The sequence below is a fragment of the Rhagoletis pomonella genome, unplaced genomic scaffold (assembly GCF_013731165.1).
Source record: "Rhagoletis pomonella isolate Grant_MI unplaced genomic scaffold, Rhpom_1.0 Rhpom_scaffold_03032, whole genome shotgun sequence".
Taxonomy (NCBI): domain Eukaryota; kingdom Metazoa; phylum Arthropoda; class Insecta; order Diptera; family Tephritidae; genus Rhagoletis; species Rhagoletis pomonella.
Window position 1 is genome coordinate 12,429 of NW_023461585.1, and position 12,328 is coordinate 24,756.

At 40.0% G+C, this 12,328-nt stretch overlaps 1 protein-coding gene across 2 annotated transcripts; it reads left to right on the plus strand.

The window, feature by feature from the left end:
- The first annotated feature begins 1,945 nt into the window (after positions 1 to 1,945).
- Positions 1,946 to 9,031, plus strand: LOC118753902. Of its 2 annotated transcripts, XM_036488779.1 has the most exons (2): positions 1,946 to 7,701; positions 7,747 to 9,031. In XM_036488779.1, exons 1-2 carry the CDS (start codon positions 2,063 to 2,065, stop codon positions 8,819 to 8,821), a joined length of 6,714 nt encoding a protein of 2,237 aa, XP_036344672.1. In that variant the 5' UTR covers positions 1,946 to 2,062; the 3' UTR covers positions 8,822 to 9,031. The 2 variants fall into 2 exon arrangements, with proteins under 2 accessions (XP_036344672.1, XP_036344671.1); XM_036488778.1 differs by having other exon boundaries at positions 1,946 to 9,031.
- The last annotated feature ends 3,297 nt before the right edge of the window (positions 9,032 to 12,328 follow it).

Here is a 12,328-nt window from a genome sequence, read left to right on the forward strand (position 1 = left end):
TGCAAAAATTAAGTCTGAAAATAGGGGCTATAACACGATCGTCAAAATAAAAATAAAAAACGCTTATTTTTAATCAAGAAAACAAAAATTATTCATAATCGAGAAAATTCAAAATCAAAACAGCGTTTAAATTTTACCGGAAAAATAGAAATCAAATTTTAACGGTCAGCGTATGATTTTTGTTATAAAGATCATAACCGTAACGGTCTTTATGTTACGTTTTGTTTTATTTTAAAATATTTTAATTTTTGGTTTATTTCTTTTAAACAATTTTTTCGTTTTAACATTTTTTTAGTAATTTTTTTTTTTAATTATTTAATTTTTTTTTATACTTTTTCATGTTCTAAGTTGATTTTTATACTTTTTTATATTACAATCTTTTTTAATTGTTTATTCTTCGTTTTCATAAAGTTTTTTATATTTTGTAATTTATTATAATTTTTCTATATGCATATGTATCTATTTTTAATTTTTTAATTTTTTTTATAAAGAAAATAAAAATTATTTTTAGTCGAGAAAATTTAAAATCATAAGACAACGGTTTAATTTGACCGGAAAAATGGAAATCAAATTTTAGCCGTTACTGTCTCTGTTTTTTATTTGCTTTTAAAATAGTTTATTTTTTTATTTGCTTTTAAAATTTTTGGTTAATTTTTATTTTTTTATTCAATTTTTTCGTTTTAACAATTTTTTTTAAATATTTTTTTAAATTCTTATTTTTTGAAATTTTTTTACTTTTTCGTGTTCTATATTGATTTTTATACTTTTTTATGTATTAATTTTTTATAATTTTTTATTCTTTGTTTTCATAAAGTTTATTATTTTGTGTAATTTCTTATAAGTTTTCTATATGCATATGCATAAATTTTTTATTTTTTCATTTTATCTATTGCTTTTTAATACTTTTTTAATCGTTTTTTTTATTTTTATTTTATTTTTTTATTGATATTTTACTTTATATTTATTTATTTATTTATAATTATTCGACTGCCAAACACACAAATTTGAACATGTGGGCATGTCATACATGAACACTTCAATATTTCATTTCCTATTTGCCAAGAATTTCTGCTTCACTTCAAATACAGTCATTTGCTACTAATTGCATTTGTCAGATATCGACAAAACAATATTTCCCTTGTACCAAGAAGGAAAAACAAAAAGAAAAAAAAATGCTGAAAACAGCAAATGCTAAATGGCTTTTATAATTTCTTTAACAATTGCTCAAACGCTTTTCGCTGCTTTACACCGAGCAGATTGAACTAGTAAGAACAGATGCTGTGCTTTATATGGGGAGAGGGGTTTTTATTGTATATTCTTTGTTTTAAAAAGTTTTTATAATATTTGCTCTATTCTTTCTTCACATTTTCTTTTATCTTTTACTGAACAGTGTTTTCTTGGATGGTGCCAAGAATACGAACACTCAACCTAGTCATAAGTATGTGCTATCTAGACGGAGGCTACTAGTCTTATCAAAGTTGTTGATCGACTGCGTCAAGTTGATTAAACTTTCATTCTTTACGTATCTGCATGTTCGGTTGTGTATGCATTTGTATTTTAAGGCATGTGTGTGTGTGTGTGTATGTAGAAGATTATTATTAATAGCGGTCTATTTATTTAGACAGTTATATTGTGCTTATTAGTTAACGCTTTGTTAGTGACTCTGCTTTGGCTCTGATATTTGCAGGCAGCCAATATTTGCACACTAATCAGAGTGCAAATAATAAATAATTCGACGAACCACGAGTTCAACACAATAGAAGGTCTTTGTTATATCTGTAGCGATGAAAAATATTTATGTAATATTACTGTAACATTTTTTCATGGTATTTGTAAAAATTTTGAGCTTTAAAGAGCTTGAGCTATTCATGAAGTTGCCAGCATAAAAATTCGTCTTCGCTTAATTTTTGTTTTTCATAAAATCTTTAAACTCATCTCACCTTTTCCTCTCTCTCTCTTTGCACAGACTGTCCAGACATCTTGGCGACCTCAGCTGCCGTTACCCAAAGAACTTGACAACTCCACCGATGAGCCAGACGACTCAAACGTTGACGCCGTCGACATGGAGCGCTCACAAATAGCTCACAACGCAACGTCGTCACACGCCAACAGCCGAAAAGACAATTCCCTAAGCGCCTCACAAGCGTCCACGAATCATACGCCCGCCAGCAGCGCTTCGAATAAGAAGTGGTCCTTTGGGCGCCTCTTTCGTCGGAAGAAAGATATTGCCTCGGATTCATCGTCTGAAGAGGATCGCAAAGCTGGCTTTGTACCCACCCAAAGAAATGCACGCCATGCCACCACCAGCAGCGGTGGCGGCGGCGGCAGTAGTGCCAATTTGAAAACAAAATCGAGTAATAAATCAAGTAAAGTTAGTCGTAGCAGCAAGTTGAATGGCGCCAGTTTCGATCACATCGTCATCAATCCGCAGACAGGCGCTCTAATAGCACCACCACATCCACCGCAACCACAACATGTGGATCATGAATTCTTTTTACCCGTGGAGACCATTTCACCCACGGAGGCTTACTATCAGAATCAGCAACAACAGCAACAGTACCTCCCGCATGCCGGCGCGCATCCAGCCATTGCAGCTTATATGCGCTCCTCAAACTCGTTGGATCGACGCGCTGCGCGTGCCGCGGTAAAAACACGTTCCGCGCAACGTTTGCCACACGAAAAGGCGCTTGGCGCGCATTCATCCAGCGAGGAAGAGTTGATTTCTTTGAACTCCTCAACTTTTTCGAAATATCGCAGTGATGAGAGCATTCATAGTGGTGGAATGGGTGCCGCCAATAATGCGCAGAGCAGGCGTAGTCGCGCCGCGCGCAATGAGCGCTACTATAAACGGCTGTCGCGTGATGGCGAGCCAAGCAGCGGCCAGGTGCCAGTCATGTATGCGCCACAGCCAACACAACGCTGGAAGACGCAACCAGTGCCGCTCTCTATTTACAATCCATCAGCGCAAGCGACGCCACCTAGCGCTGCTGCCCAGCCGCGCTTAAGAAATACAAGTAGCCTGCAACATGTCGCGCCCTATGTGCAGTGGGGTCAACTACAGCAGCAACAGCAGCCAAAGAATTTGCAGAATAGCGTTAATGATAGCAAGCGCAGCATCAGCTATGACAGCCACATACATTTACAGAATGTCAATGGTCGGCTGCAGACAAAACCGTTGCCACCACCTCCGCCACCACGTGATCCACTGCGACGCGTAAATGTCAGCGGACAGTTGCAGAATGGCAGCGCTGGTGATTTGCGCCCCATTTCGTACGCCTTCGATCAGAGCGGGCTGCCGGCGCTGCCCACTGCTACGCACCGTCTGAGTGGGCGTTGTGTATCAGATGATAAGATTTGGTCGGGACCTGCGGGACCTCATTACCAGTCGGTGCATTCGCTGAATACCCCGCCGGCTGTAGCGCCAGCGCAGCACATGCAGGCCGGCACGCCGCAACAAGCATTTGCGCCCAGTAATACGCCACACCACCGGCGCTTCATTACGCGCGCTGAACGTGATGCGCATCCCTCGAAGAAGTCGCTGCCGAACGGTTTGGAACATCACTACGTTGCCGATGCGACACCGCGCTCGCGCAAGCCCATACACATGCTGGAGCCGCACGCGGATGCGACAAGCAAAGATGCGATTGCGGCTGCGAGTATATTGCGCACGACAAAGAGCGGACTACCTTCACCTTCGTCTCAACAGCACGCAAACGACTTTTGGAAACGCTTGGATGCTGGCGCGCAGCATCGAGGTCGAGACGTGCAGCGCACATTCGCGCCGGAGAGCAACGCCAAACCGCGTTCGGTTTCTAGCTCGCGTGTCGGCGAGTTACGCGCTTACCCTATACCTGTTTACTCGGAGGTGCAAAAGCCACACAAGAAGCCGCAGTCGTCACCACAACCCGCCGTTGATGAGGTGGATAACATTGTGTGCGGCAGTTTGCGAATAAAATCGAAGCCGGACAATTCGAGTTCGAATTACGTAGAGATACGCAGCAAGGACTACAGCAAGAGCAGCTCCATGCCGAACCACTACCAGCGACGTTCGGGCGAGATACCAAACACGCCGAACAAGTATGACGAGTACGTGGCCGAGAAGCGCGAACAGCACCACAAACCCATTTTCACGCCTCCCACGCCACCGCAGCGCAAGCTATCCATACCGCCCAGCAGCGCAGCCGAGGTGCCCATATATTTTCCGCGCAAAAAGCCCGCCAATCTTGAGGAGGCCATCAACGAGCTGGAGGCCATCTACAAGTCACTGGGGCTCACCGAGGAGCCAGAGAAGAAGGAACGCATACCAACGCCCAGTGAGTTTGAGAAGTACGCTTTGGCGCACGCCGACGAATACGATGATGAAGATTCGCCTGCAGGCGAGCCCGATCCCATACGCGACGATGTTGCCTATCGTAACATGCAGCTGGCGAATTTGCAGCACAAAACCGTGGAGAAGCAGCCGCCCTTCGGCATACCTATTGGCCCGGTTGTTGCAGCGCCGCAAAACGACTATCTGCATGTTACGTCCATAGTGGAGCCGACCCAACCGGTGGTGGTGAATACGCCCGACATAATCAAAGATGACTTGGCCGTGCGCGCTTTGCGCAAGGACCCGCCTGGCCCCAAGGACAAATTCATGTATCCGTACAGCTCGTTTCAGAAGAAGAATCGCGCGACGCGCACACAATCTGCAAACATTTACAATCTGATACACCGCGACGCTGCCAAGCCATCCGGTGGTGACCTGCACTCATATCTGGAACTGACGCGCAACTTAGATCGCGCCGGCAGCATGTCGGATTTGCGTAAGGACGATAGCGAGACGACCGCAGATGTTCCAGCTACACTGGCGCTATTGCGCAACCTCAAGGAGCAAGATCAGCAGCAGCTGGCTGCGCCAAAGAAACTCTCGATACCTTTCCGTCATCCCAGTCAGGGTGGCGCCATTTGTGCGCTGCCCGAAAAGCTGCCCAGCAGCAGCGTGGCGCACAAAGAGGAAGTACACAAACCGCCTGTGCCGCTGCCGCGCAAGAGTCTCACGCCTGAGCCCACGGCGGCGAATGCGCAAATGGAGGACGCGCTGAATAAGATTGCAATGGATGCGCAAGAGAAGTCCGTCAAGCTGACGAAGGAGCTGCAAGAGTTGCGCAAGGAAGCGCTCATAACTGCAGCGCGTCCGCCTAAAGCCAACACTGAGGAGGAGAAGCTGGAGAAAGATTTGCAGGAAATTGAAGCGGTGTCGGAGGCGGCAAAGCGCTGCGGAAAAATGCTGCTAGACACCTTGCCCGATGCGAACAGCAGTCAAGCGCTGGCGAAGCCACGCAAGTTGCACAAAGAAGGAAAACTCATTGAGGCCATCGATCAAGTTTCGGAGGCGGCCAATGCGGTATGCGAGAAGATATTGAAGGACATTGTGACCACCGAGCCGCCAGTAGTTGTACAGGAGGCGGTGCAAGTGAAGAACATAACACAAGCCAAACAACCAGATGAGTCTCTGGTCATGCCAAACCTTATCAAGAAGCTGGATCCCATACAGTCGAAGCAGATAGAGGCAATCGCTAAGCGTTGCATGCGTCAATTGAGCGAGCTGGCCAGCGGCGATGACAACCCCGACTATGACAATCTGAATCAGGAGCTGCAGCAGAGTGCAGCCAGCAGCGTACAAGCATCATCAGCAGCAGCAGCTGTTGCCACCTGTAACGCCGAACATATACACTCGGAGCCAGCGGCAAAAGTTGATAATATTGTTTGTACCGTTGCAGAAGAAGCAGATGCAGCGCGCGCACGTCAAGCAACGACAGCGCAGAACATTGAGGAAATCGATCAGATCATGCTGGAGTGCGAGGCCAAAATGCGCCAAGGAGCGACAACCGTGTCCAAAGTGTCAGCGCCACCTATTATCATCGCGGAGCGCACGCTGGGCACTGCACGCCAAGGCGGCGCGACAACGCACAGCAGTGGCGATGATCACACGACTGCGCCCAGCATAACCACAAGCAGCTGCAGCAGCAGCAACAATGCTGGCGTCGGTGGCGTCGGCGCCGGTGCCGTCAAAACCGGTGCCAGCACAACAGCCTCCTCGTTTTCCTCATCCAGCGATTGCCTGGCCAAATCATCGAGTCCCTCCGCCAGTCGACGACAATCTTCGAGCATTACCTCCTTCAATCCCTACTCCTCCAGCGATTATATTAAGTCACCAAGTAGTGAATATCATGCACCCAGCACCGATCCAATAAAAACCTTCAGCACCACATCTTACGATGTTCCATCGACCACAAGCGCCACACCGAACATAAGCGCCACAACGAATAGCACATTCAGCTACTCGCCATCGCCACCACCGCCACCGCTAAATTTGACGCCAGTCAGCGCACGCGCCATCGCCGCTACCACAGTCACTGATGCGGCTACGCGTCATTCACAAGAGCGCGCACGTACACGTTCGCTCTCCTCCCCTTCACAGTACAACTCTTCCGAGGAGTTGGCAATGATTTTCGGCATTGGTGAGCAATCGTCGTCGAGGCGTTCACGAACGCGCGAACAACAGCAGCAGTCGGCACAACCGTCTACCACAAATGTTTCAGGTAAAGATGATGATCTCACTACTACTAAATCAGTTCATGCGCCGCCAGCGCCTGTGTCTGTACAAGTGCCATTGACATCATCTAATCATGCATTCGCTCTCCACCATGCATCCATGCTCGATACCGCTACTACTACTACTACTACTACTACCGCTGCAAAAGCTACCCAGCTACACACTAATCCCAATGCTGTTGCTGTTGAACTGACTGTTGCCAAGGCATACGCATGCGCGAAGCCAAGCACTACTAATAAACCAGAACATTTGAATGTCATTGTTGTTGTTGATAATGTAAATGATCGTGTTAGCGTTGTTGATGTTGAAAATGTAACAGGAACTACTACCACTAAGAATCCCATTAGTACTAGTACCATAGCAACCAAAAACTCCTCTACCAAACCCACACACTCCGACACTAAGAGTTCACCTACTATGTTAAGTCCAAGTAGTTGTAAGCTAGCATCCATACCGGAGTCCCCCCCACAAGTTGAGAGCGCGCCAATGGAGTGTGCAACATTAAAACTTTCACCCAATTTTAATAAGATCTATGCTAGTAAAATAAGTATTGTAGTTGATAAGGTAACGGCAGAAGCAGGCAGAATGGGCGTGGTTACACAATGCGATTCGTTGAGCTCCGGCGAAGAGGAAACCTCATCCAATCCCGACTCGGGTAATGTCAGTTTAGCAGATTTTCCGTTGTGCGCACAAACAAATAATGCATGCTTACAGCTCGAGAGCGTGTGTAATAGTCGTTTTGAGGTTAGAAAGAATTTCGTGAGTGAGGTATCCATAGTGGGCGGGGTTTCGAAGGAAGTTCAAGACGCTAGAAGTGTTGGTGAAGCTGGAGCAGATGTTACCGAATTTCCACCACCGCCAAGCGAAGAGGAATTACGCGATAGTTTGGGAGAGGAAAAGAACGAAAATGGTTTGGGTAATGGGGCGTGTGAGAGAGTAGAGGCTGAGCAGGAAATTGAGCGGGAATTGAAGCGCGAAAACCAAGAAGATGAGAGAGTAGAAGTGAAGGCAAGTGATCATATTGCAAGCGAAGCTCAAAAAGAGCATGAAACTCGAGTAGGCAGCAGGCTAGAAGTGATCACAAAGAAGCACAGTACTAGCGACACTCAGGAGGTGGATGAACGTAGTAAAGACAGAAGTTATGTAACCATCTTCAGGGACACTTCAACCCATGACCGGGAACAGATTAGCTTAGAGGATAGAGGAGATAGTTTTTCGAGTGAAGTCAGAGAGCCTCCCGCGTCTATAGATGATTCAAAGTTCCAAAACAGCACGCCCATCAAGCGCAAAATTAGTAGGAGCGACCTACTCGAGGTGGATGACACGCAACACTTAATAGAATTAGCACAGTTGGTGAGGAGTAGTGGTTCGAGAAGAAATAGCGCATCTGCGTCCGATGTAGAATGCTCCACAAGTGAAAGCCAAAATCGCGCGCCCATCGAGTGTGCGTACAAGTCTCCAGCGCGCATTAGCACCGAATTAGATCATTTGCGGCTGGCGTTTTCAGAACTTTTACAAAGAAATTTAACCGAAGTCGATGAGTTGCCAAGCATTGTAGAAGAAGAGGATGCGGTAGAGTGTTGCGTCACGGCTAGCCAAGTAGCGAGAAGTGATGAATCGTCGCTCAACCTCACAGATAAAGCATACGATACGCTACCACCACGCAAGCGCAGCATAGTCTTTGAGACACCGCCACTTAATCTGAATATCTCTGAAGTGAAAATTAGCTACTGTCCCACTGATAGCCAAGAAAGTGACAGTTGTCCATCCGATACTTTGACACAAATAGCAAAATGCACTACCGAGGTGGAGCAACTCAATTCAGCACTCAGCGAATTGCCACAGAGTGTGGCCGCCGAAGAGGAGGAGGAGACGGAGGCGGAAGAAACGCGCGACGACTTCAAACCGGCCGCATCCACGGTGACTGGTCTACTGCCTTGGCGGCGCAGAAAATCTACTTTAGTGGACGGGGATGGTCAAGCGCTCGACGATGAGAAGCCTTCAACCAGCGCTGCGGCGGCGAAAAATCAGCGGCACGCCCTCTCAGTATTCGGTGAATTGCGTCCGGCTGCGGGGGCGGCGGCGGCGGCAGCGGGTAGCTTGACAACACTTGAACACGTGCTGTTGGCTTGTTCGTTGGGCGTTATCACACCCATAGATCTATATACAATGTGCCTGATCATAATTGGCATGATAACTATAATAGCGATTGTTTTGTTTTGATTGAGTGGTGGCTTCAGATTCACTCGGCGCTTGCGCTAACGAGTTTCGAGTTAAAGCAAATGTTGTCTTTTGTAGTTGTTGAAAATACCTAAGCCACTTTACACACTTTGAACGTAAAATAAAATTGCACATTGTTAAGTTTGGTAGAATGATGGATGAGATATGAAGATGAATAAAAGGGTAGAAAATAAAAGCGAAATGGAAAGAATATTTGAGCGTTTTTTTTAAAATGAGTTCCAATTTTGTATAAGTGGAAAATGCACTCACTTACAATTACATACATAAATATTGTACACATGCATACGATTGTATTTGTTGTTAGTTGTAGCTATAAGGTGACCAACTAATCATTTTTATATTCTTATTTTTTGAGTTAATTAACAAATTCAACCAAAACGATTAACGTTTTATAAGTAAATATAGTAAAATTTATCGATACAGTTGCTGCAATATATTTTTTAATTTTGAAAAAATTTCTGAAAGTTACATTTTTTTCATTGAAAAACAAATATTTGTGAAAAAACTTGTTATAAAACCGAGGTCTTAATCTTTATTTATAGCTATTTTTTCTAAATAAATTTAGATTTTTTAAAGAAAAATATTCAGAAAACATTTTTGTAAAAAATACTAGATTTTTTATTGAAATTGATTGATTTTATTCTAATATTTTTGTATATATTTTTGGAAATAATTTTTTTTTGTATACAAAACGATCTAAAACTGCATAATTATTTTTTTTATTCAAAATAAATTATTAAATAAAAACAATTTATAATGAATGAAATAAATTTACGGAAAATAAATTTTTTCATAAAACTTTTCTTGAATAGATATTTGTTTATTTTGTTTTATTTTTCCTATATATTTAGAAAAAATTGTTCAAAAACTTCTTTTGCAAGCAAATTTATTATATTCAAAAACATATTTTAAGTGAAGTTACATACAAACATATTTTAAGTGTGGTTACATACTTATTTTTATATAGAAATATATTTTTCAATAGAAATATTTTTGGACAATTCTTAAAAAATATAAATGAAACCAGAGAAAAAAGTTTATACAAATCATTCCATTTACTAAAATATATATATACAGTATCGGTCATATCTATAGCACGCGTTTTCAAAGAGATATTGTGTGCCACTTATGTTTATTTATTTATTTTTAAGAATTTTCAATTAAAATATAGTTCTTTCTCTAACAAAACCCATACAAACCCAAGTTTAACAATTTGTAGAATACTACAAAAAAGTGCAACAAATTTTCATATAAATTTCAAACTTTTTTCTCGGAAGTGTTAGAATTTTTCTGAATACACAGTTTTATAGCCCAATCAATTGTAGTCTGATAATGTGCAAGTTTCAAGTGGCTAAAGGTTACCTTTGATTTTTTAGAATTTTTTTCGCCAAAGGTGTTGCGGTTTTCTTCCATATACAAATAAATTGAGTTTATTCATTATATGGAAGCCAATGCGACAAAAAAAATTCTAAAAAATTAACGGTAATTCGTAGCAACTTGAAATTTGCACATTATCAGACTAAAATTGCAGGGGCTAAAAAACTGTGTACTCAAAATTCTAACACTTCCGAGAAAAAAGTTTGAAATTTAGGTGAAATTTTGTTGCACGTTTTTGAAGTTTTCTACAAGTTTTTAAACTTGGGTATATATGGGGTTTGTCTGAAAATGAACTAGATTTTAATTGAAAATTCTTAAAAATAAATAAATAAACATAATTGGCACACAATATCACTATGAAATGGCGTGCTATAGATATGACCGATACTGTATATATATAAATATTAAAACACACCTTCAATAAAAATTTTAAGGTCTTAGTACCAAAACCAACGGAGTTACATGCTATTTTTGTTTTTTCAATTTCTACCTCTTTTTGATACGCTTTTTTTGTTTCTCCTGTAAAGTTCAAAATTTGCTGGTTAGGGACTTTGTGAGTTAAGGTGACGACGATATGTTTGTATTTTGCAAAATTTGTTTTCAAAAAATTTTTATCCACAAAATTTATTCTAATATTTTTAGGATAAAAGTAATTTTTTTACATTTTCTTGCAGAAAAAATTTATTTCTTAAAAAACTAAAAAGAGATTTTCAAAATTTTAAAGGCTTTTTCTTTTAATTTTGGTTTTTTTTTAATATTTTGTTTTCCAAGTCTTTTTACAAAAACATATTTTTTCGAAAATAAAATTTTTTTGGAATAGTTTTTTTGCATACATATTTTTTATACTTATTTTTCATAGTTAACAAATTTTTTCCGAGTTTTTTGAATATTTCACAAAAAAAGTATTTTTTAAAAGTATTTGTTTTTCAATAAATTTTTATAGGCAATTTGTCTCCAAAAACTTAATTTTTATCAGTGCTAACTACTTTTATATTCTAATCCAAAACACTTCCTCTTACATATATAGTACCGCATACAACGAATGCTTTTATTTCAAAATATCGTTTCAACATGCGACGAATTCGAGATTTATTACAACGAAATTTGCTGACAAAAACGAAAAGTAGTTTTTAATCAAAATTTATTATTTTGTAAGTGGGCAAAGTATTTGTTTAACCTAGTTGCAATATATACTAAAAGTACGATGTATACATACTTTTTTAATGTACTGTAAAATTAACGAAATTTTTTTTTTTTTTGTAGTGTGTAAATTAATTTTAAATTGAACAATTTTATGAAACTCAATTCAATGAAATTTCATTTAAATAATAAAAAAAAAAATTAAATAAAATCTCCCCAATTTACTAACACTACTTTAGTTTTATATTCTAAAATTATTATTTTACATTTAGTCATAGCATACAACTCATGGCCACGTGAAAACACTCCGAAATTGTGCATTTTCGTTCTGTATAATTTTTTTTTTGTACATATTTACATATTTTCATACTCACATAATATATGTTTTATATTGTACTGCATATACATATGTATGTATATACAATATACATTTGTAATATCCTATTTTAATATTAGACTGCAACTTGTGCCAATGATATTTTCCTTTTTTTGTATTGTTGCTCATTTTCATTTCGATACGAATTTTGTTTAAAAAAAATCAACAATCAGTATGTATCAAACTACTCATACACATTCATATATAAAATAATTAATTAATCGAAAAATAATTCATTTCACAAATTTAATTTTTTTTAACGCGCCTCAGTCGTTTTCTTGTAAGTTTTTTTGTATGATTTTTATTAAAAGCAAGTCTTATTTTTTTCTTTCCCTTATATTTTCAGCTCAAGCCGTAGTCTAAGCATTTACAAAAAAAAAAAAACAAGTCAAACAATGCTAACAATAATTTTTAATTGCATATTACACAAAAAAAAATACTAATAATGAAACAAACGCCAACGAATTTTAATTTTATTTTTTAATTTAACTACAAAATACATAAACCAAACTCTGGAGCATTTCATTTATTTTTAATTTAAAAATTTGTAAAAAAAAACGAAGAAATTTATATTTACTATACTTATACTCATTGTA

Bases quoted from the DNA above. Each gene is read 5' to 3' on its own strand.
- LOC118753902 (XM_036488778.1), top strand. From the start codon at position 2,063: ATGGAGCGCTCACAAATAGCTCACAACGCAACGTCGTCACACGCCAAC.